We start from the raw sequence: 20,528 nt of genomic DNA on the forward strand, positions 1-20,528 counted from the left end.
ACCAATAAATAATAAAATGGCCAGTGAATAGTGCCAGTAGTATGTATGCAATAACAGCACACCTGAAACCACTCTGCTTCTGTTATAGCTGGTCCACAATTCCTGTTATAGCTGGTCCACAATTCCCTCCTGGAACAGGACTTCAGGCATTAGACAGAACATTTTATGTTGTTCTGGTTCTCTTGTAGTGCAGATTTAGGGTCCTCTCCAGGTGAAGTCCACCTTCCAGTCTGTACTGCTGGCTTTTCATTAGAAATGTGCTGGCCACTCCCATGTGGGTGGATCTCTTTCCACTTCTATCAGTTTCCTTGAGGGAAAACTTTCTTAATCCCAAACCCTAGATGGCAGTGTGATATCAGACATGCCATGGGTCAGATATGTCAAAAGATCAGCCTATTCTTTTATCCTTATTGACATAGCTTGGGTCCAATGACTGACAGAAACTCCTCTAAAACATTGGCAATAGCTAAAAATGTCTGCACTGCCCGGGCCAGTCATTTACAATTGTATTGGAAGACATCGGAACCAGCCAGGTGTAGACTTTGTTTCCGTGGCATTTGAGATGTTCCCCCAAGGAAACCTGAATATCATCAGATGTATTCTCTGCAAATCTGAAAAAATCCCAATCTGGCTCTATACACACCGTATATACTAATGTAACGTGTGTACAGTGTACGGAACGCTCAGGAACCAGTACATTCTTCTCTGCCTTTAGAAGAGAGGAGAGGAGATGAATGCCGGCTGATTGAGAGTTACTTGGAGGGTGTCTGGTCTCCTGTCCTTCCTGCTGGTGGGTGATGGGATGGAGGACCTCCATATAGGATTGTGATATCAGTGGACTCTGTATGTCCGTCTGTCATGTCTCCATGTTTCTTCTCTCAGGGTGTGACCCCCATGGGCAGTCTGCAGGAATGGATTCAGATATACGGCAAACACTTGGACCAGGAGACCCGGGAGGACTGCAGAGACACCGAAAAGCTTCTGCGTGCAGCTCTGGCGGGAAAAGGTATTAGAGATCGGGGTTATAGATTGGGTATCTGGAGAATGGGGGGGTTTGGGTTTGGGATATAGATTGGGTGGGGGGTTTATTAGAGATCGGGGTTATAGATTGGGTATCTGGAGAATGAGGGGGTTTGGGATATAGATTGGTTGGGAGGGTTATTAGAGAGATCGGGGTTATAGATTGGGTATCTGGAGAATGGGGGGGGGGGTTTGTGATTGGGTGTAGGAGTTTATTAGAGATCGGGGTTATAGATTGGGTATCTGGAGAATTGGGGGGGGGGGTGTTTTGGGATATAGATTGGTTGGGGGGGTTATTAGAGATTGGGATTATAGATTGGGTATCTGGAGAATGGGGGGGGGGGTGTTAGAGATCAGGGTTATAGATTGGGTATCTGGAGAATGGGGGGGGGGGTGTTTGGGATATAGATTGGTTGGGGGGGTTATTAGAGATCGGGATTATAGATTGGGTATCTGGAGAATGGGGGGGGGGGGTTGTTTTGGCATATAGATTGGTTGGGGGGGTTATTAGAGATCGGGGTTATAGATTGGGTTTCTGGTGAATGGGGGGGGGGCTTGTTTTGGGATATAGATTGGTTGGGGGGGTTATTAGAGATTGGGATTATAGATTGGGTATCTGGAGAATGGGGGGGGGGGGGGGGGGTTGTGATTGGGTGGAGGAGTTTATTAGAGATCGGGGTTATAGATTGGGTATCTGGGGAATGGGGGGGGTGTTTGGGATATAGATTGGTTGGGGGGGTTATTAGAGATCGGGATTATAGATTGGGTATCTGGAGAATGGGGGGGGGAGTTGTTTTGGGATATAGATTGGTTGGGGGGGTTATTAGAGATCGGGGTTATAGATTGGGTATCTGGAGAATGGGGGAGGGTTGTTTGGGATATAGATTGGGTGGAGGGGTTTTTTAGAGATCGGAGTTATAGACCGACTGTTGGGAACAGGGTAGGGATCTAGATTAGGGGTTGGGGATCCGAGTGTTATAGATCGGATTGATTGGGCTAGGTATGCATATTCGGATTCGGTGTTGGGGGGTGATATTTGGGATTGGGTGTTCAGGGGCGGGATATTTGGGGGGGGGGTATTCGGGATTGGGAGTCTTCCCGGGTTTATTGCTCAGCTGGCGGCTCGCACTATACTGAACTTGTCCATTTTCTGCCTTCCAGTGGCTCAGACCCCCCAACCTAAAGGAGACCTCCAGGACAGTGAGCTCTTTGATGCTGAAGGATCCCAGCCTGTGGCGCCCTCCAGGGGCGGTTCCCAAGCAGAGCGGATGGGCGCTGACAGACGGACATCCTCTTCCAGGGGCAGTGCCCAAGCAGAGTGGGCGGGCAATGACAGATGGACAGGCGGTGACAGACGGCCATCCTCTTCCAGGGATCTGCAGCCGTCCAGTCTGGAAGGCGAGGAGGAGACATTCCCTTGCTGGACCAGCACCCAGATAAGCAGAGAGGAGCCCCTAGATGAGGAGAACCTTCTCACCCCCCTGAAGCCAGTCAAGAAGAAAGCTCGGTTTGCTCTCCAGAAGTCTACATCCAACTTAGACGTGACTCCGAATGAGGCACCTGACTCCCCCATCCCCTCCCCCCATCACCAGATTTCAGAGGGGGGCAAATCGGCATACCAGAAAGCCATGCAGAACCTGGGGAGTGCCAAATCCCGACTACTCAGCCAATCCTTGGCTCAGCCGGATCTCCTGGCTGACGAGAGTTCTACCAAAGCGGCTCTGGTGCCATCGGAGGAATACATGGGGGATGATTGGCTGGAAGATGACCTGAGGAGTGAATGTCGCTCCAGAAAAAGGATGCGCAGGTCTCCCTCCCCCATAGAGATGGAGGAGATTGAGGAATCCAGTGATTGTGAAGAGGAGGAGGGGCCTGAGGAACGATGGAGGGACAAGCCGACTCCTCGTACTGTGTCATTGTCCCGCAAACGCTCCAGGCAGACCAAGCTTACCCAGATTGTAGACAGAGCCATTGTGGGGCGTACCAAGAGCTGTCCGAAGAACGACGTCTCTGTTCCTCGAGTGACCAACACTGGCCGAGCCCTCAGCACTCCGGTGAACAGCGGACAGTTCCTTCTCTCCGCTGTCCCTCAGGTGCGTTCCTATGAAGGTGTGGAGCCTGCCTCATACAGGCCCCTCCTTACATTGTATTCCTACATTGTGGGGTGGAGCCTGCCTCATACAGGCCCCTCCTTACATTGTATTCCTACATTGTGGGGTGGAGTCTGCCTCATACGGGCCCCTCCTTACATTGTATTTCTACATTGTGGGGTGGAGTCTGCCTCATACAGGCCCCTCCTTACATTGTATTCCTACATTGTGGGGTGGAGCCTGCCTCATACGGGCCCCTCCTTACATTGTATTCCTACAATGTGGGGTGGAGCCTGCCTTATACGGGCCCCTCCTTACATTGTATTTCTACATTGTGGGGTGGAGCCTGCCTCATACGGGCCCCTCCTTACATTGTATTTCTACATTGTGGGGTGGAGCCTGCCTCATACGGGCCCCTCCTTACATTGTATTCCTACATTGTGGGGTGGAGCCTGCCTCATACGGGCCCCTCCTTACATTGTATTTCTACATTGTGGGGTGGAGCCTGCCTCATACGGGCCCCTCCTTACATTGTATTCCTACATTGTGGGGTGGAGCCTGCCTCATACGGGCCCCTCCTTACATTGTATTCCTACATTGTGGGGTGGAGCCTGCCTCATACGGGCCCCTCCTTACATTGTATTCCTACATTGTGGGGTGGAGTCTGCCTCATACGGGCCCCTCCTTACATTGTAACACCGTACTATAGTAAGGGGGAGGAGCCTTCCTCATACAGACTCCTCTTTACATTGTATTTTTACTATGGGGGATGAGACTTCCAGACATCGCCACCTACTTGCACTACGATGGGGAGGAAACCTCTTTATCCAGGCCCCTCCTTCCATAAAGAGGCGGAGCCATGTTCTCCTTCCCATCGTGGGAACACCATGAACTCCATCTCCATTTTGACCTCCTGAAGCTCAGTCAGGGCTGTTGGGTGACCCCCCCATGTGTGATGGTGGTTTGGGGTGACCCCCATGTGTGATGGTGGTTTGTGGTGACCCCGATGTGTGATGGCGGTTTGGGTTGACCCCGATGTGTGATGGTGGTTTGTGGTGACCCTTATGTGTGATGGCGGTATGTGGTGACCCCCCATGTGTGATGGCGGTTTGTGGTGACCCCCCATGTGTGATGGCGGTTTGTGGTGACCTCGATGTGTGATGGCGGTTTGTGGTGACCCCGATGTGTGATGGCGGTTTGTGGTGACCCCGATGTGTGATGGCGGTTTGTGGTGACCCCGATGTGTGATGGCGGTTTGTGGTGACCCCGATGTGTGATGGCTGTTTGTGGTGACCCCGATGTGTGATGGCTGTTTGTGGTGACCCCGATGTGTGATGGCGGTTTGTGGTGACCCCGATGTGTGATGGCGGTTTGTGGTGACCCCGATGTGGGATGGCGGTTTGTGGTGACCCCGATGTGGGATGGTGGTTTGTGGTGACCCTGATGTGTGATGGTTGTTTGGGGTGACCCTGATGTGATGATGGTTTGGGGTGACATCATATTTTTGGGTGTTCAGTATGTCTCTTGTGAACTATTTCCCTCTTTATCTCTTACAGACGCCAACAGTGACCCCTTCTCTGCCTCCACCAATGAGAGTGCGGGTCATAGTTCAGGATAACGTCTTCCTCATCCCAATCCCTCACAGGTAAGTGTACATCAGTCATATTGTGGGGGCGGGGGGGCTGTACTGTCCGCTTTCGTGTCTCCCTATGCTGAGCAGGACAATCCGTAAACCGCCAATCATCTCCCTGCATGGAGATGGTCGCATTTCCATTGAGAGACACAGGAATTCAGGGACTGTCGGGTGATACTGCCGCCAACAGGAAGAATCAGATAAATGCAAGAACAGCATCAGCCTGGTATAGCCGCTCCTGGTTTTCTTCAGTTGAGGTCATGGCTGCACCTTTCTATGGAGATTATGGCTGCACCTCTACTGGGCTGGTCTGTGTGCAGCTCTCCGGATTGGCCAGACTGTTGAGGACACGTGGAGCTCTCCTGGAATGAGGTCTTCATGGCATTGGGCTCTGCACTGTGGCCCTTTCCAGACCCGAGGGTACTTTGTTAGCCGCTCTGATGTTGAGTCTCTCAAATTCCTGACAGAGATGAACTTACACCTGAGGAGTCCAAGTCTTCTGCCATTGTTTGCAGACTCCAAGAGGCCAATTCATTTACTAATAATGGGGAATGTACCGGATTAAACCTTCTGACCAGCTCTGTGTACCTCCCAAGCATCCACTAGCCTTGTACCCGCTTCAGGAGGACTTTGTTAAAAAGCGGGCTCACAGCGTTTACCATTCCAGTGGTTTAAGGACCTCAGTGACTAGAGAGGCCCTTTCTAGAGCTCTGTGCTCCCTGGCAGGTCTTCCATTCCAACCTGTCCTGTTCATGACCTTGCTGACTGGTCACTCTCACTAGATTGGGTTCAGATCACTATGGCAGTGGATCCTTTGGTCATAGCACATTTGGTAGTCAAGTTTGTAGCCTTGAACCAGTATGGATGGGTTGTTAGGGGGTGTCTCCTGTTCCATCTCTCATACGAGTCTCCTGTCAGTGAACATGAGGACCCTTTGGCTAAATTGTTGGACTGTGGAACCCGCATGCAGAGAGCTCTTTCTCCACATTGCCCCTCGAGAAACACCTCTTCGGAGCTGCCTTAGAGTCCTTCATCCAGAGTGTTGCTGGTGGCAAGATTATCCAGGAAAAAACGCCCAAAACCCAGGTCTCAGTCCGGGGAAACGCCCCTCGATGAAGGCCAGGGAGAGTCCTTTTTATTATTCCGTGGCCTCAACCTCCAAAGCCAAACAAGCATCCAGTCCATCTGCAAACCCTGGACTTCCAAGCCCTCCAACCCCTCAGATGAATCTTCTTCAGCTCTAGGGGGTGCCCCTGCTTTCCACAATGAAGGGACATCTCTTAGGCTGTTGGACACCCTGCATCTCCGATGCCTGTGGTGGTTCCTGAAGGCTACAAGCCAGAGCTTCACTCTCAGCCCCCCTCAGGTTCATTACTTCCATCCTTCCAGTGTCACAGCTTATCAGATCTACATGTGGTCTTCTGGAGTGGGGTGTCAACGCCCCAGTATCTGTGGAAGAATGGTTTCAGGGGTTCTACTCCAAACTGCACAGCTTCCATCTTGGATCTCAAGGCCCTACATTTTCTAGAAATTCCTAATGGAATCCACTAGATTAGTCATGGCCTCCCTTCTTTAGGAAGACTTTATGGCCACTGTGGACATTAAGGATTCTTATTTGCATGTATCCTTTTTTAGTGCATCAGCCGTTTCTGCTCTTTGCAGTTGGTCTTCTGCCATTTCAGGTTGTGGTCTGGCCATTCAGAGCATCGTCTACACCTCAAATATTAACCACAGTGCTGGCCCATGTGCTAGCCTTACTGCCCTCCTCAGGGCATTCCCATTGTGGGATCTCTGGATGACCTCTTGCTGAGGGAACTTTTGGCGTTGGTTCTGGTGGACGAATGTGGCTGTGAACATTCAGACCTCGCAGAGGTTCGGCTTGGTCCTGAACCTTCAGATATCAGCTCTGCATTCAGCTAATTACGTGGGATATCTGGTTCGTCTTTAGGACAAAGACCTCAGCCTTGGCGGTACCAGAGACTTGGGTGTCTGAGGATTCTTGTCTCCTCTTCAACTTTCTGGAACTTTAGTAAATTTGGTTGTCTCCGCAATGCTGCACCCCCCGGCTGGAGGGTTATAGCAAGATGATAGGAGTACACTACAAGACATTGATCTCTCCCCTCTCTTCTCCTGACTGCTTGGAGACGCCCCATTGTCTATCAATCCCCTTCCTGTGTCCTGTACAATGAAGATGGAAGGACTACAGCACAGGGCACAGGTCCCTCCTCTCTGATCTCCTTACTGGTTGCTAAAAAAAAACTGAAGGCTCCCGGAGTGGGTAGGGTTTTAGGAGGGTACACATCGGTGGGCAATCCCAGCAAAGCTTTTGCCAGTGTCCAATCACCTGAGGGGCAGCGGCATATAACCCAGGCTCTATGAATATCTAGTCTTGTACTGCACTCCAAAATACAAAATTAACAGGGCAGAATTGTTGTCATCACACATGGGCGGGGTGTATGTGTGCATAGTATTCTCATTTGTGTGGAGGATAATAACGAGTTGTCTTCTTCCTCCAGTGACTGTGAAACTCGGGAGATCTCCTGGTTGGCTGAACAGGCTTCTCAGCGGTATTACCAGAGCAGTGGCCTGCGGCCCCGACTCACCCTGAAGAAAGAAGGCGCATTACTGGACCCCCAGGACCTCATTCTCTATGTCTTGCAGAGCAACGAGGAGGTAAGTCTCTTCACCTTCCTGTCTGCCAGGTGGACAATAGATAGGAAAAGTCTTAATTTCAGGTTTGTATTTCAGGTTCTGGCCGAGGTCCATTCCTGGGATCTACCACCACTGACCGATCGCTACAAGAAGTCATGTCAGAGTCTTGGTGTCAGTAAGTATTCATCTTCATAGACAGATCCACCGCGATGTTCTGGGATCCATTATGTTCCATCAGGATGTTCATTATGTTCCTCCAGTATGTTCTGAAGTATATTTTGATCCACCAGGATGTTCTGGGTGCCATTATGCTCCACCGGGATGTTCTGGGGACCGTTATGCTCCACCGGGATGTTCTGGGGACCTTTATGCTCCACCGGGATGTTCTGGGGACCTTTATGCTCCACCGGGATGTTCTGGGGACCTTTATGCTCCACCGGGATGTTCTGGGGACCTTTATGCTCCACCGGGATGTTCTGGGTATGGTTATGCTCCACCGGGATGTTCTGGGGGCCGTTATGCTCCACCGGGATGTTCTGGGGACCGTTATGCCCCACCAGGATGTTCTGGGGACCGTTATGCTCCACCAGGATGTTCTGGGGGCCCTTATGCTCCACCAGGATGTTCTGCGATCTATTATGATTAACCAGTATGTTCTGGGGACCGTTATGATCCACCAGGATGTTCTGGTGACCGTTATGCTCCACCAGGATGTTCTGGGGGCCCTTATGCTCCACCAGGATGTTCTGCGATCTATTATGATTAACCAGTATGTTCTGGGGACCGTTATGATCCACCAGGATGTTCTGGTGACCGTTATGCTCCACCAGGATGTTCTGGGGACCTTTATGCTCCACCGGGATGTTCTGGGTATGGTTATGTTCCACCGGGATGTTCTGGGGACCTTTATGCTCCACCGGGATGTTCTGGGTATGGTTATGCTCCACCGGGATGTTCTGGGGACCGTTATGCCCCACCAGGATGTTCTGGGGACCGTTATGCTCCACCAGGATGTTCTGGGGGCCCTTATGCTCCACCGGGATGTTCTGGGTATGGTTATGCTCCACCGGGATGTTCTGGGTATGGTTATGCTCCACCGGGATGTTCTGGGTATGGTTATGCTCCACCGGGATGTTCTGGGTATGGTTATGCTCCATCGGGATGTTCTGGGGGCCGTTATGCTCCACCAGGATGTTCTGGGGATCATTATGTTCCACCAGGATGTTCTGGGGACCATTATAAACCATCAGGTACTTCTGGGGTCCATTATGCTCCACCAGGATGTTCTGGGGACCATTATGTTCCACCGGGATGTTTTAGAGTCTATTTTGATCCACCAGGATGTTCTGGGGACCATTATGTTCCACCGGGATGTTTTAGAGTCTATTTTGATCCACCGGGATGTTCTGGGGTCCATTATAAACCATCAGGTACTTCTGGGGTCCATTATGATCCCCCGCAATGTGCTCTCTTGCAGAGGAGAACGGTCTGGTACTGAAGGCTCTGGAGCAGCAGGAGGTCAGCACTTGCTTGTCTCTCTGCCGCCTGGCCCTGAAGTCGGTGGAATTGTGCCCCCTGCTGCGTGCATTGAAGTTGCAGTCATCCTTGCGCCAATTGCACCTGAGTGGGAACGTCCTGGGAGACGCAGATATGGAGGAGCTCTCGGCCATGCTCTGTACCATCCCCCACTTAACTCATCTCAACCTATCCTGTAACCGTCTGACCCAGGAGGGGATCAGGAAGTTGGTGCCGGCAGATGGAGGGCACTTTGAGGTAAGATTCTGATTGGTGTATGGGGTACATTGGCCTTTGTCCTCGTCTGATACTCAGTGAATTGTTTTGTCTTCTCTTTAGAAACTTGAGGAGTTGGATTTCAGTTTGAACCCTCTGGGGGATGGGCTGACACAACCTCTGGCCTCACTGCTCCACCATTGCCCTGTACTGACCACTATCAACCTCCGGGGGTGCCAGCTCTCTGCCAAATTCCTGCAGCAATATCGCCTCCTGCTGGCAGACGCCTTCAAAGGTGAGTTCATGAAATGTACTCCATATATGGCAAAAGAGAGAGTTCTGTAGGCGGCGCTACGGCTGATCGTCTATATCCATAAGCAATATAATAACCGTGATCTAGTCCTTGGAAAGTCCTGATTAAAATCATGTTATGAAGTCCATTCGCTTGGGGCAAGAGGAAGTCTGCTCTGTAGAATGACATACGGAAACAGGAGAGCGCCCCCAAGTGTAAGAGATCAGATAATTTATTGAAAGCTATTAAGAGGCCAATCACATGTAGGTAGCTAAAACAGGCTCAAAGCTTGAAAAAGGAGTGCGCATGCCGGGAGGAGGTACTGCACATGCTCCGAAACGCGTTGCACCCCCCCATCTGGCGCCGTAATCACAATACATGGGCGCTGTGTTCTATCCTGCACTTCATGGATTTTCTGACAGCCTGTGACCCGGAAGAGTGTGGCTGGTGTCCCTTCCCTGTGCGGCTCACACCCAGCCCGTTGTGGATGTCCCAGTGGTACTAAGCAGATGCCCACCAGAATGATGAGCCGGTTCTAGCTACTTACATGTGAGTGACAACTATAAAGTGGCCACTACACTTAGAGGCGCTCTCCTTTTCTTGTCCCTGAAAAGTACTCTCCTGACTAAGCACTTCACTTCCACTAGGGGTGCCTTTCTTTTTATAGCATCCCCCTTGACTCTAGTAGAGCACCCCACCCCTCGTGTCTAGTGGAGCCCACCCCCCTTGTGTCTAGTGGAGCCCCCCCTTGTGTCTAGTGGAGCCCCCCCTTGTGTCTAGTGGAGCCCCCCCTTGTGTCTAGTGGAGCCCCCCCTTGTGTCTAGTGAAGCCCCCCCCTTGTGTCTAGTGGAGCCCCCCCTTGTGTCTAGTGGAGCTCCCCCCCTTGTGTCTAGTGGAGCTCCCCCCCTTTGTGTCTAGTGGAGCTCCCCCCCTTTGTGTCTAGTGGAGCTCCCCCCCTTTGTGTCTAGTGGAGCCCGCCCCCTTGTGTCTAGTGGAGCCCGCCCCCTTGTGTCTAGTGGAGCCCCCCCTTGTGTCTAGTGGAGCCCCCCCTTGTGTCTAGTGGAGCCCCCCCTTGTGTCTAGTGGAGCTCCCCCTTGTGTCTAGTGGAGCTCCCCCCCCCTTGTGTCTAGTGGAGCTCCCCCCCCTTGTGTCTAGTGGAGCCCCCCCTTGTGTCTAGTGGAGCTCCCCCCCCTTGTGTCTAGTGGAGCTCCCCCCCCTTGTGTCTAGTGGAGCCCCCCCCCTTGTGTCTAGTGGAGCTCCCCCCCTTGTGTCTAGTGGAGCTCCCCCCCCTTGTGTCTAGTGGAGCCCCCCCTTGTGTCTAGTGGAGCTCCCCCCCTTGTGTCTAGTGGAGCCCCCCCTTGTGTCTAGTGGAGCTCCCCCCCCCCCCTTGTGTCTAGTGGAGCTCCCCCCCCCCCCTCGTGTCTAGTGGAGCACCCCACCCCTTGTGTCTAGTGGAGCCCCCCCTTGTGTCTAGTGGAGCTCCCCCCCCTTGTGTCTAGTGGAGCTCCCCCCCCTTGTGTCTAGTGGAGCTCCCCCCCCCCCCTTGTGTCTAGTGGAGCTCCCCCCCCCCCTTGTGTCTAGTGGAGCTCCCCCCCCCTCGTGTCTAGTGGAGCTCCCTACCCCTCGTGTCTAGTGGAGCACCCCACCCCTCGTGTCTAGTGGAGCTCAGATCCCTATAGTCTCCTCTTCTCGGCTCCAGTCCCTGTAGTCGCCTCTTCTCAGCTCCAGTCCCCATAGCCTCGTCTTCTCAGCTCCGGTCCCTATAATCTCCTCTTCTCAGCTCCGGTCCCTATAATCTCCTCTTCTCAGCTCTGGTCCCCATAGTCTCCTTTCCTCAGGTCTGCTCCCTGTAGCCTTCTCTTCTCAGCTCTGGTCCCTATAATCTCCTCTTCTCAGCTCTGGTCCCTATAGTCTCCTTTCCTCAGGTCTGCTCCCTGTAGCCTTCTCTTCTCAGCTCCGCTCCCTGTATTCTCCTCTTCTCAGCTCCGCTCCCTATAGTCACATAGTTACATAGTTAGCCAGGATGAAAAAAGACACAAGTCCATCCAGTTCAACCTTAAAAACAAATAAATAAAATAAAAAATAATCGTACAATCCAGATACCCAATTTTATGCCCACAATTGATCCAGAGGAAGGCGAAAAAAAACCCAGCAGAGCATGCTCCAATTTACTACAGCAGGGGGAAAAAATTCCTTCCTGATCCCCCAATAGGCGATCGGATTTTCCCTGGATCAACTTTACCTATGTTAGTACCCAGTTATATTATGTACCATCAGGAAAGTATCCAAGCCTTTCTTAACCCTTTCATGACTAAGCCTATTTTTGGAATTTGGTGTTTACAAGTTAAAATCCATATTTTTTGCTAGAAAATTACTTGGAACCCCCAAACATTATATATATTTTTTTAGCAGAGGCTCTAGAGAATAAAACGGCGATTGTTGCAATATTTTATGTCACACGGTATTTGCGCAGTGGTGTTTTAAACGCAACTTTTTGGGAAAAGGGACACTTTCATGAATAAAAAAAAAACAAAACAGTAAAATTAGCCCAATTTTTTTGCGAAATGTGAAAGATAATGTTACGCCGAGTAAATAGATACCAAACATGTCACACTTTATAATTGCGCGCACTTGTAGATTGACGACAAAGTACGGTACCTAAAAATCTCAATAGGCGACGCTTTAAAAAATTTTTACGGTTACCAGGTTAGCGTTACAGAGGAGGTCTACTGCTAGAATTATTGCTCTCGCTCTGACGATCGCGGCGATACCTCACATGTGTGATTTGAACACCGTTTACATACGCGGGCGCGACTTCCGTATGCGTTTTCTTTGCTTCGCGAGCTCGCGGGGACGGCGGGCGCTTTGAAATTTTTTTTTTTATTTTTTTATTTTTTTTATTTATTTTTAAATGACTAAATTGTTTAAAAAAAAAAAAAAAAAATTTGATCACTTTTATTGCTGTCACAAGGAATGTAAACATCCCTTGTGACAGTAATAGGTGGTGACAGGTACTCTTTATGGAGGGATCGGGGGTCTAAAAGACCCCCCACCCCTCCTTTACACTTCAATGTATTCAGATCGCCGAAAACGGCGATTCTGAATACCGGATATTTTTTTAAAACCGGCGCCATTGGCAGCCGAGTAAACGGGAAGTGACGTCATGACGTCGCTTCCGTGTTTACGATGAGGAGACTGGAACGAAGCCGATTACGGCTTCGTTCCAGTTCCTCCCCAGCAGCCAGAGCCGACGGATCGCAAATCGGTGCTCCCGATCGAGCGGGAGCACCGGTAACAGCGGCGAGAGGCGGCGGGAGGGGGGGACGTCCCCTCCCGCTCCTCCGGCATAACAGCCGAGCGGCTTTTAGCCGCATCGGTTGTTATGCCTGGATAGCCAATCGCCTGCTGTAAAAAACGGTACCGGGATGATGCCTGCAGGTGCGGGCATCATCCCGGTATAACCCTCGGAAGCCGAGTACGCAGATGTGCGTACGCTCGGCGGGAAAGGGTTAAAGCAGTCTACTGAATTGGCCAGAACCACCTCTGGCGGGAGTCTATTCCACATTTTCACAGCTCTAACTGTGAAGAAACCTTTCCGTACTTGAAGATGAAATCTCTTTTCCTCTAGACGTAAAGAGTGCCCCCGTGTCCTCTGGGTTGACCGTACAGAGAACAACTCAACACCAAGTTCACTATATGGACCCCTAATATATTTGAACATGTTGATCATATCCCCCCTTATTCTCCTCTTCTCAAGAGTGAATAAATTCAGTTCCTCTAATCTCTCCTCATAGCTGAGCTCCTCCATGCCTCTTATCAGTTTGGTTGCCCTTCTCTGCACTTTCTCCAGTTCCCCGATATCCTTTTTGAGAACTGGTGCCCAAAACTGAACGGCATATTCCAGGTGAGGTCTTACTAATGCTTTGAACAGGGGCAAAATTATATCTCTTTCTCCGGAGTCCAGACCTCTCTTAATACAAGAAAGGACTTTGCTCGCTTTGCAAACAGCAGCTTGGCATTGCATGTTGTTATTGAGCTTATGGTCTACCAAAACCCCCAGATCCTTCTCCACTATGGATTCCCCCAGTTGTACTCCCCCTAGCATGTATGATGCATATTCTTAGGCCCCAAGTGCATAACTTTACATTTATCAACATTAAACCTCATCTACCACATAGTCGCCCAATTAGACAGTGTATTGAGGTCGGCTTGTAAATTGGAGACATCCTGTAAAGACGTTATTCCACTGCATATCTTGGTGTCATCTGCAAAGACAGAAATATTACCATAGTCCAAATATTACCATAGACCAATAGTCTCCAATTTTCAGGTCTGCTCCCTATATATAGTCTCCAATTTTCAGGTCTGCTCCCTATATATAGTCTCCTTTCCTCAGGTCCGCTACCTATATATAGTCTCCTTTCCTCAGGTCCGCTACCTATATATAGTCTCCTTTCCTCAGGTCTGCTCCCTATATATAGTCTCCTTTCCTCAGGTCCGCTACCTATATATAGTCTCCTTTCCTCAGGTCTGCTCCCTATAGTCTCCTCTTCTCAGGTCTGCTCCCTATAGTCTCCTCTTCTCAGGTCTGCTCCCTATAGTCTCCTCTCCTTGCATACTGTAATGAGAGTTCTGGTCTCCTGTAGGCAGCGTCCACATGAAGAGCATCTCCCTCTCCCATAATCCTCTGGGCTCTATTGGAGTGGAGCTGATCCTGAAGACTCTTCCTCATGACATCGTCTCCCGGCTGGATCTCCAGGCTGTGACCACAGGAGAGGCCCTTATGGTGGAGTCTGTGGTCAGATACCTGTCTCAGGTAAGTGTGGAATCACACGGGTACATGAAGGAAAGTTCTTCTGACTGATCTGCTCTCTGCCATCTCTTCTTTTGGGGCTGATTTATTCTTCTCCTGTTTGTGCCCACATCGAATGCCCATGAATGGCGGTCCTGCCTGCAGACACGGGGCGGTTCTGGACCTGGACACGGGGCGGTTCTGGACCTGGACACGGGGCAGTTCTGGACCTGGACACGGGATGGTTCTGGACCTGGACACGGGGCGGTCCTCTTTCTGGGGACAGAGCAGTCCTCGTCCAAATGTTATATCTGATGGCCCTTCTCATGTCTCTCCTCTCTGGCAGGATGGTTGTGCCTTATCTCATCTGGTCCTCTCCTGCAACAACCTCAGTGATGAATCCGTACAAGACTTGGCCAGGTACCACTCAACACCCCCACATGTCCCTCTTCTGGGGCACCTGTAACTGAGTTTCCACTGATCTGTGTTGGATCTCCCGGTGGACGTGGTCTGTGTATGGTTGGTGTCTCTCTCCTCCCCTCCCCCCTGACCTGTGTTGGATCTCCCGGTGGACGTGGTCTGTGTATGGTTGGTGACACTCGTCTCTCTCTCTCCTCCCCTCCCCCCTGACCTGTGTTGGATCTCCCGGTGGACATGGTCTGTGTATGGTTGGTGACACTCGTCTCTCTCCTCCCCTCCCCCTGACCTGTGTTGGATCTCCCGGTGGACGTGGTCTGTGTATGGTTGGTGACACTCGTCTCTCTCCTCCCCTCCCCCCTGACCTGTGTTGGATCTCCCGGTGGACGTTGTCTGTGTATGGTTGGTGACACTCGTATCTCTCTCTCCCCTCCCCCCTGACCTGTGTTGGATCTCCCGGTGGACATGGTCTGTGTATGGTTGGTGACACTCGTCTCTCTCTCTCCTCCCCTCCCCCCTGACCCGTGTTGGATCTCCCGGTGGACATGGTCTGTGTATGGTTGGTGACACTCGTCTCTCTCTCTCCTCCCCCCTGACCTGTGTTGGATCTCCCGGTGGACATGGTCTGTGTATGGTTGGTGACACTCGTCTCTCTCCTCCCCTCCCCCCTGACCTGTGTTGGATCTCCCGGTGGACGTGGTCTGTGTATGGTTGGTGACACTCGTCTCTCTCCTCCCCTCCCCCCTGACCTGTGTTGGATCTCCCGATGGACATGGTCTGTGTATGGTTGGTGACACTCGTCTCTCTCTCTCCTCCCCCCTGACCTGTGTTGGATCTCCCGGTGGACATGGTCTGTGTATGGTTGGTGACACTCGTCTCTCTCCCCTCCCCCCTGACCCGTGTTGGATCTCCCGGTGGACATGGTCTGTGTATGGTTGGTGACACTCGTCTCTCTCTCTCCTCCCCCCTGACCTGTGTTGGATCTCCCGGTGGACATGGTCTGTGTATGGTTGGTGACACTCGTCTCTCTCCTCCCCTCCCCCCTGACCTGTGTTGGATCTCCCGGTGGACGTGGTCTGTGTATGGTTGGTGACACTCGTCTCTCTCCTCCCCTCCCCCCTGACCTGTGTTGGATCTCCCGATGGACATGGTCTGTGTATGGTTGGTGACACTCGTCTCTCTCTCTCCTCCCCCCTGACCTGTGTTGGATCTCCCGGTGGACATGGTCTGTGTATGGTTGGTGACACTCGTCTCTCTCCCCTCCCCCCTGACCTGTGTTGGATCTCCCGGTGGACGTGGTCTGTGTATGGTTGGTGACACTCGTCTCTCTCCTCCCCTCCCCCCTGACCTGTGTTGGATCTCCCGGTGGACGTTGTCTGTGTATGGTTGGTGACACTCGTATCTCTCTCTCCCCTCCCCCCTGACCTGTGTTGGATCTCCCGGTGGACATGGTCTGTGTATGGTTGGTGACACTCGTCTCTCTCTCTCCTCCCCTCCCCCCTGACCCGTGTTGGATCTCCCGGTGGACATGGTCTGTGTATGGTTGGTGACACTCGTCTCTCTCCTCCCCTCCCCCCTGACCTGTGTTGGATCTCCCGGTGGACGTGGTCTGTGTATGGTTGGTGACACTCGTCTCTCTCCTCCCCTCCCCCCTGACCTGTGTTGGATCTCCCGATGGACATGGTCTGTGTATGGTTGGTGACACTCGTCTCTCTCTCTCCTCCCCCCTGACCTGTGTTGGATCTCCCGGTGGACGTGGTCTGTGTATGGTTGGTGACACTCGTCTTTCTCTCTCCCCTCCCCCCTGACCTGTGTTGGATCTCCCGGTGGACGTGGTCTGTGTATGGTTGGTGACACTCATCTCTCTCCTCCCCTCCCCCCTGACCTGTGTTGGATCTCCCGGTGGACGTGGTCTGTGTATGGTTGGTGACACTCGTCTCTCTCTCTCCCCTCCCCCCTGACCTGTGTTGGATCTCCCGGTGGACATGGTCTGTGTATGGTTGGTGACACTCGTCTCTCTCTCTCCCCTCCCCCCTGACCTGTGTTGGATCTCCCGGTGGACATGGTCTGTGTATGGTTGGTGACACTCGTCTCTCTCCTCCCCCCTGACCTGTGTTGGATCTCCCGGTGGACGTGGTCTGTGTATGGTTGGTGACACTCGTCTCTCTCTCTCCCCTCCCCCCTGACCCGTGTTGGATCTCCCGGTGGACGTGGTCTGTGTATGGTTGGTGACACTCGTCTCTCTCCTCCCCTCCCCCCTGACCTGTGTTGGATCTCCCGGTGGACGTGGTCTGTGTATGGTTGGTGACACTCGTCTCTCTCCTCCCCTCCCCCCTGACCCGTGTTGGATCTCCCGGTGGACATGGTCTGTGTATGGTTGGTGACACTCATCTCTCTCCTCCCCTCCCCCCTGACCTGTGTTGGATCTCCCGGTGGACGTGGTCTGTGTATGGTTGGTGACACTCGTCTCTCTCCTCCCCCCTGACCTGTGTTGGATCTCCCGGTGGACGTGGTCTGTGTATGGTTGGTGACACTCGTCTCTCTCCTCCCCTCCCCCCTGACCCGTGTTGGATCTCCCGGTGGACATGGTCTGTGTATGGTTGGTGACACTCGTCTCTCTCCTCCCCCCTGACCTGTGTTGGATCTCCCGGTGGACGTGGTCTGTGTATGGTTGGTGACACTCATCTCTCTCCTCCCCTCCCCCCTGACCTGTGTTGGATCTCCCGGTGGACATGGTCTGTGTATGGTTGGTGACACTCGTCTCTCTCCCCTCCCCCCTGACCTGTGTTGGATCTCCCGGTGGACGTGGTCTGTGTATGGTTGGTGACACTCATCTCTCTCTCTCCTCCCCCCTGACCTGTGTTGGATCTCCCGGTGGACGTTGTCTGTGTATGGTTGGTGACACTCGTCTCTCTCCTCCCCTCCCCCCTGACCTGTGTTGGATCTCCCGGTGGACGTGGTCTGTGTATGGTTGGTGACACTCATCTCTCTCCTCCCCTCCCCCCTGACCTGTGTTGGATCTCCCGGTGGACGTGGTCTGTGTATGGTTGGTGACACTCGTCTCTCTCTCTCCCCTCCCCCCTGATCTGTGTTGGATCTCCTGGTGGACATGGTCTGTGTATGGTTGGTGACACTCGTCTCTCTCTCTCCTCCCCTCCCCCCTGACCTGTGTTGGATCTCCCGGTGGACGTGGTCTGTGTATGGTTGGTGACACTCGTCTCTCTCCTCCCCTCCCCCCTGACCTGTGTTGGATCTCCCGGTGGACGTTGTCTGTGTATGGTTGGTGACACTCGTATCTCTCTCTCCCCTCCCCCCTGACCTGTGTTGGATCTCCCGGTGGACATGGTCTGTGTATGGTTGGTGACACTCGTCTCTCTCTCTCCTCCCCTCCCCCCTGACCCGTGTTGGATCTCCCGGTGGACATGGTCTGTGTATGGTTGGTGACACTCGTCTCTCTCCTCCCCTCCCCCCTGACCTGTGTTGGATCTCCCGATGGACATGGTCTGTGTATGGTTGGTGACACTCGTCTCTCTCTCTCCTCCCCCCTGACCTGTGTTGGATCTCCCGGTGGACATGGTCTGTGTATGGTTGGTGACACTCGTCTCTCTCTCTCCTCCCCTCCCCCCTGACCTGTGTTGGATCTCCCGGTGGACGTGGTCTGTGTATGGTTGGTGACACTCGTCTTTCTCTCTCCCCTCCCCCCTGACCTGTGTTGGATCTCCCGGTGGACGTGGTCTGTGTATGGTTGGTGACACTCATCTCTCTCCTCCCCTCCCCCCTGACCTGTGTTGGATCTCCCGGTGGACGTGGTCTGTGTATGGTTGGTGACACTCGTCTCTCTCTCTCCCCTCCCCCCTGACCTGTGTTGGATCTCCCGGTGGACATGGTCTGTGTATGGTTGGTGACACTCGTCTCTCTCTCTCCCCTCCCCCCTGACCTGTGTTGGATCTCCCGGTGGACATGGTCTGTGTATGGTTGGTGACACTCGTCTCTCTCCTCCCCCCTGACCTGTGTTGGATCTCCCGGTGGACGTGGTCTGTGTATGGTTGGTGACACTCGTCTCTCTCTCTCCCCTCCCCCCTGACCCGTGTTGGATCTCCCGGTGGACGTGGTCTGTGTATGGTTGGTGACACTCGTCTCTCTCCTCCCCTCCCCCCTGACCTGTGTTGGATCTCCCGGTGGACGTGGTCTGTGTATGGTTGGTGACACTCGTCTCTCTCCTCCCCTCCCCCCTGACCCGTGTTGGATCTCCCGGTGGACATGGTCTGTGTATGGTTGGTGACACTCATCTCTCTCCTCCCCTCCCCCCTGACCTGTGTTGGATCTCCCGGTGGACGTGGTCTGTGTATGGTTGGTGACACTCGTCTCTCTCCTCCCCCCTGACCTGTGTTGGATCTCCCGGTGGACGTGGTCTGTGTATGGTTGGTGACACTCGTCTCTCTCCTCCCCTCCCCCCTGACCTGTGTTGGATCTCCCGGTGGACATGGTCTGTGTATGGTTGGTGACACTCATCTCTCTCCTCCCCTCCCCCCTGACCTGTGTTGGATCTCCCGGTGGACGTGGTCTGTGTATGGTTGGTGACACTCGTCTCTCTCCTCCCCCCTGACCTGTGTTGGATCTCCCGGTGGACATGGTCTGTGTATGGTTGGTGACACTCGTCTCTCTCTCTCCTCCCCTCCCCCCTGACCCGTGTTGGATCTCCCGGTGGACATGGTCTGTGTATGGTTGGTGACACTCGTCTCTCTCCTCCCCCCTGACCTGTGTTGGATCTCCCGGTGGACGTGGTCTGTGTATGGTTGGTGACACTCATCTCTCTCCTCCCCTCCCCCCTGACCTGTGTTGGATCTCCCGGTGGACATGGTCTGTGTATGGTTGGTGACACTCGTCTCTCTCCCCTCCCCCCTGACCTGTGTTGGATCTCCCGGTGGACGTGGTCTGTGTATGGTTGGTGACACTCATCTCTCTCTCTCCTCCCCCCTGACCTGTGTTGGATCTCCCGGTGGACGTTGTCTGTGTATGGTTGGTGACACTCGTCTCTCTCCTCCCCTCCCCCCTGACCTGTGTTGGATCTCCCGGTGGACGTTGTCTGTGTATGGTTGGTGACACTCGTCTCTCTCCTCCCCTCCCCCCTGACCTGTGTTGGATCTCCCGGTGGACATGGTCTGTGTATGGTTGGTGACACTCGTCTCTCTCCTCCCCCCTGACCTGTGTTGGATTTCCCGGTGGACATGGTCTGTGTATGGTTGGTGACACTCGTCTCTCTCTCCCCTCCCCCCTGACCCGTGTTGGATCTCCCGGTGGACGTGGTCTGTGTATGGTTGGTGACACTCGTCTCTCTCCTCCCCTCCCCCCTGACCCGTGTTGGATCTCCCGGTGGACATGGTCTGTGTATGGTTGGTGACACTCGTCTCTCTCCTCCCCTCCCCCCTGACCTGTGTTGGATCTCCCGGTGGACATGGTCTGTGTATGGTTGGTGACACTCGTCTCTCTCCTCCCCCCTGACCTGTGTTGGATCTCCCGGTGGACGTGGTCTGTGTATGGTTGGTTGGTGACACTCGTCTCTCTCCTCCCCTCCCCCCTGACCCGTGTTGGATCTCCCGGTGGACATGGTCTGTGTATGGTTGGTGACACTCGTCTCTCTCCTCCCCTCCCCCCTGACCTGTGTTGGATCTCCCGGTGGACATGGTCTGTGTATGGTTGGTGACACTCGTCTCTCTCCCCTCCCCCCTGACCTGTGTTGGATCTCCCGGTGGACGTGGTCTGTGTATGGTTGGTGACACTCATCTCTCTCTCTCCTCCCCCCTGACCTGTGTTGGATCTCCCGGTGGACATGGTCTGTGTATGGTTGGTGACACTCGTCTCTCTCCTCCCCTCCCCCCTGACCTGTGTTGGATCTCCCGG

The 20,528-nt window shown here is 53.2% G+C and overlaps 1 protein-coding gene across 1 annotated transcript in view; it reads left to right on the top strand.

Annotated features, from left to right (window-relative positions):
- The window catches only part of TONSL (tonsoku like, DNA repair protein), a 63,791-nt gene that overhangs the window by 36,350 nt on the left and 6,913 nt on the right, over positions 1-20,528 (top strand). The window contains exons 16-24 of the mRNA XM_077490460.1: positions 883-1,006; positions 2,182-3,113; positions 4,667-4,755; positions 7,260-7,416; positions 7,492-7,570; positions 8,873-9,168; positions 9,250-9,421; positions 14,065-14,234; positions 14,557-14,630. Coding sequence (XP_077346586.1) covers positions 883-1,006; positions 2,182-3,113; positions 4,667-4,755; positions 7,260-7,416; positions 7,492-7,570; positions 8,873-9,168; positions 9,250-9,421; positions 14,065-14,234; positions 14,557-14,630 — 2,093 coding nt within the window. The remainder of the gene's footprint in view (positions 1-882; positions 1,007-2,181; positions 3,114-4,666; positions 4,756-7,259; positions 7,417-7,491; positions 7,571-8,872; positions 9,169-9,249; positions 9,422-14,064; positions 14,235-14,556; positions 14,631-20,528) is intronic.

Source organism: Lithobates pipiens, unplaced genomic scaffold (assembly GCF_037356315.1).
Source record: "Lithobates pipiens isolate NorthernLeopardFrog02 unplaced genomic scaffold, aLitPip1_a1.2 Scaffold_19, whole genome shotgun sequence".
NCBI classification, from domain to species: Eukaryota; Metazoa; Chordata; class Amphibia; order Anura; family Ranidae; genus Lithobates; species Lithobates pipiens.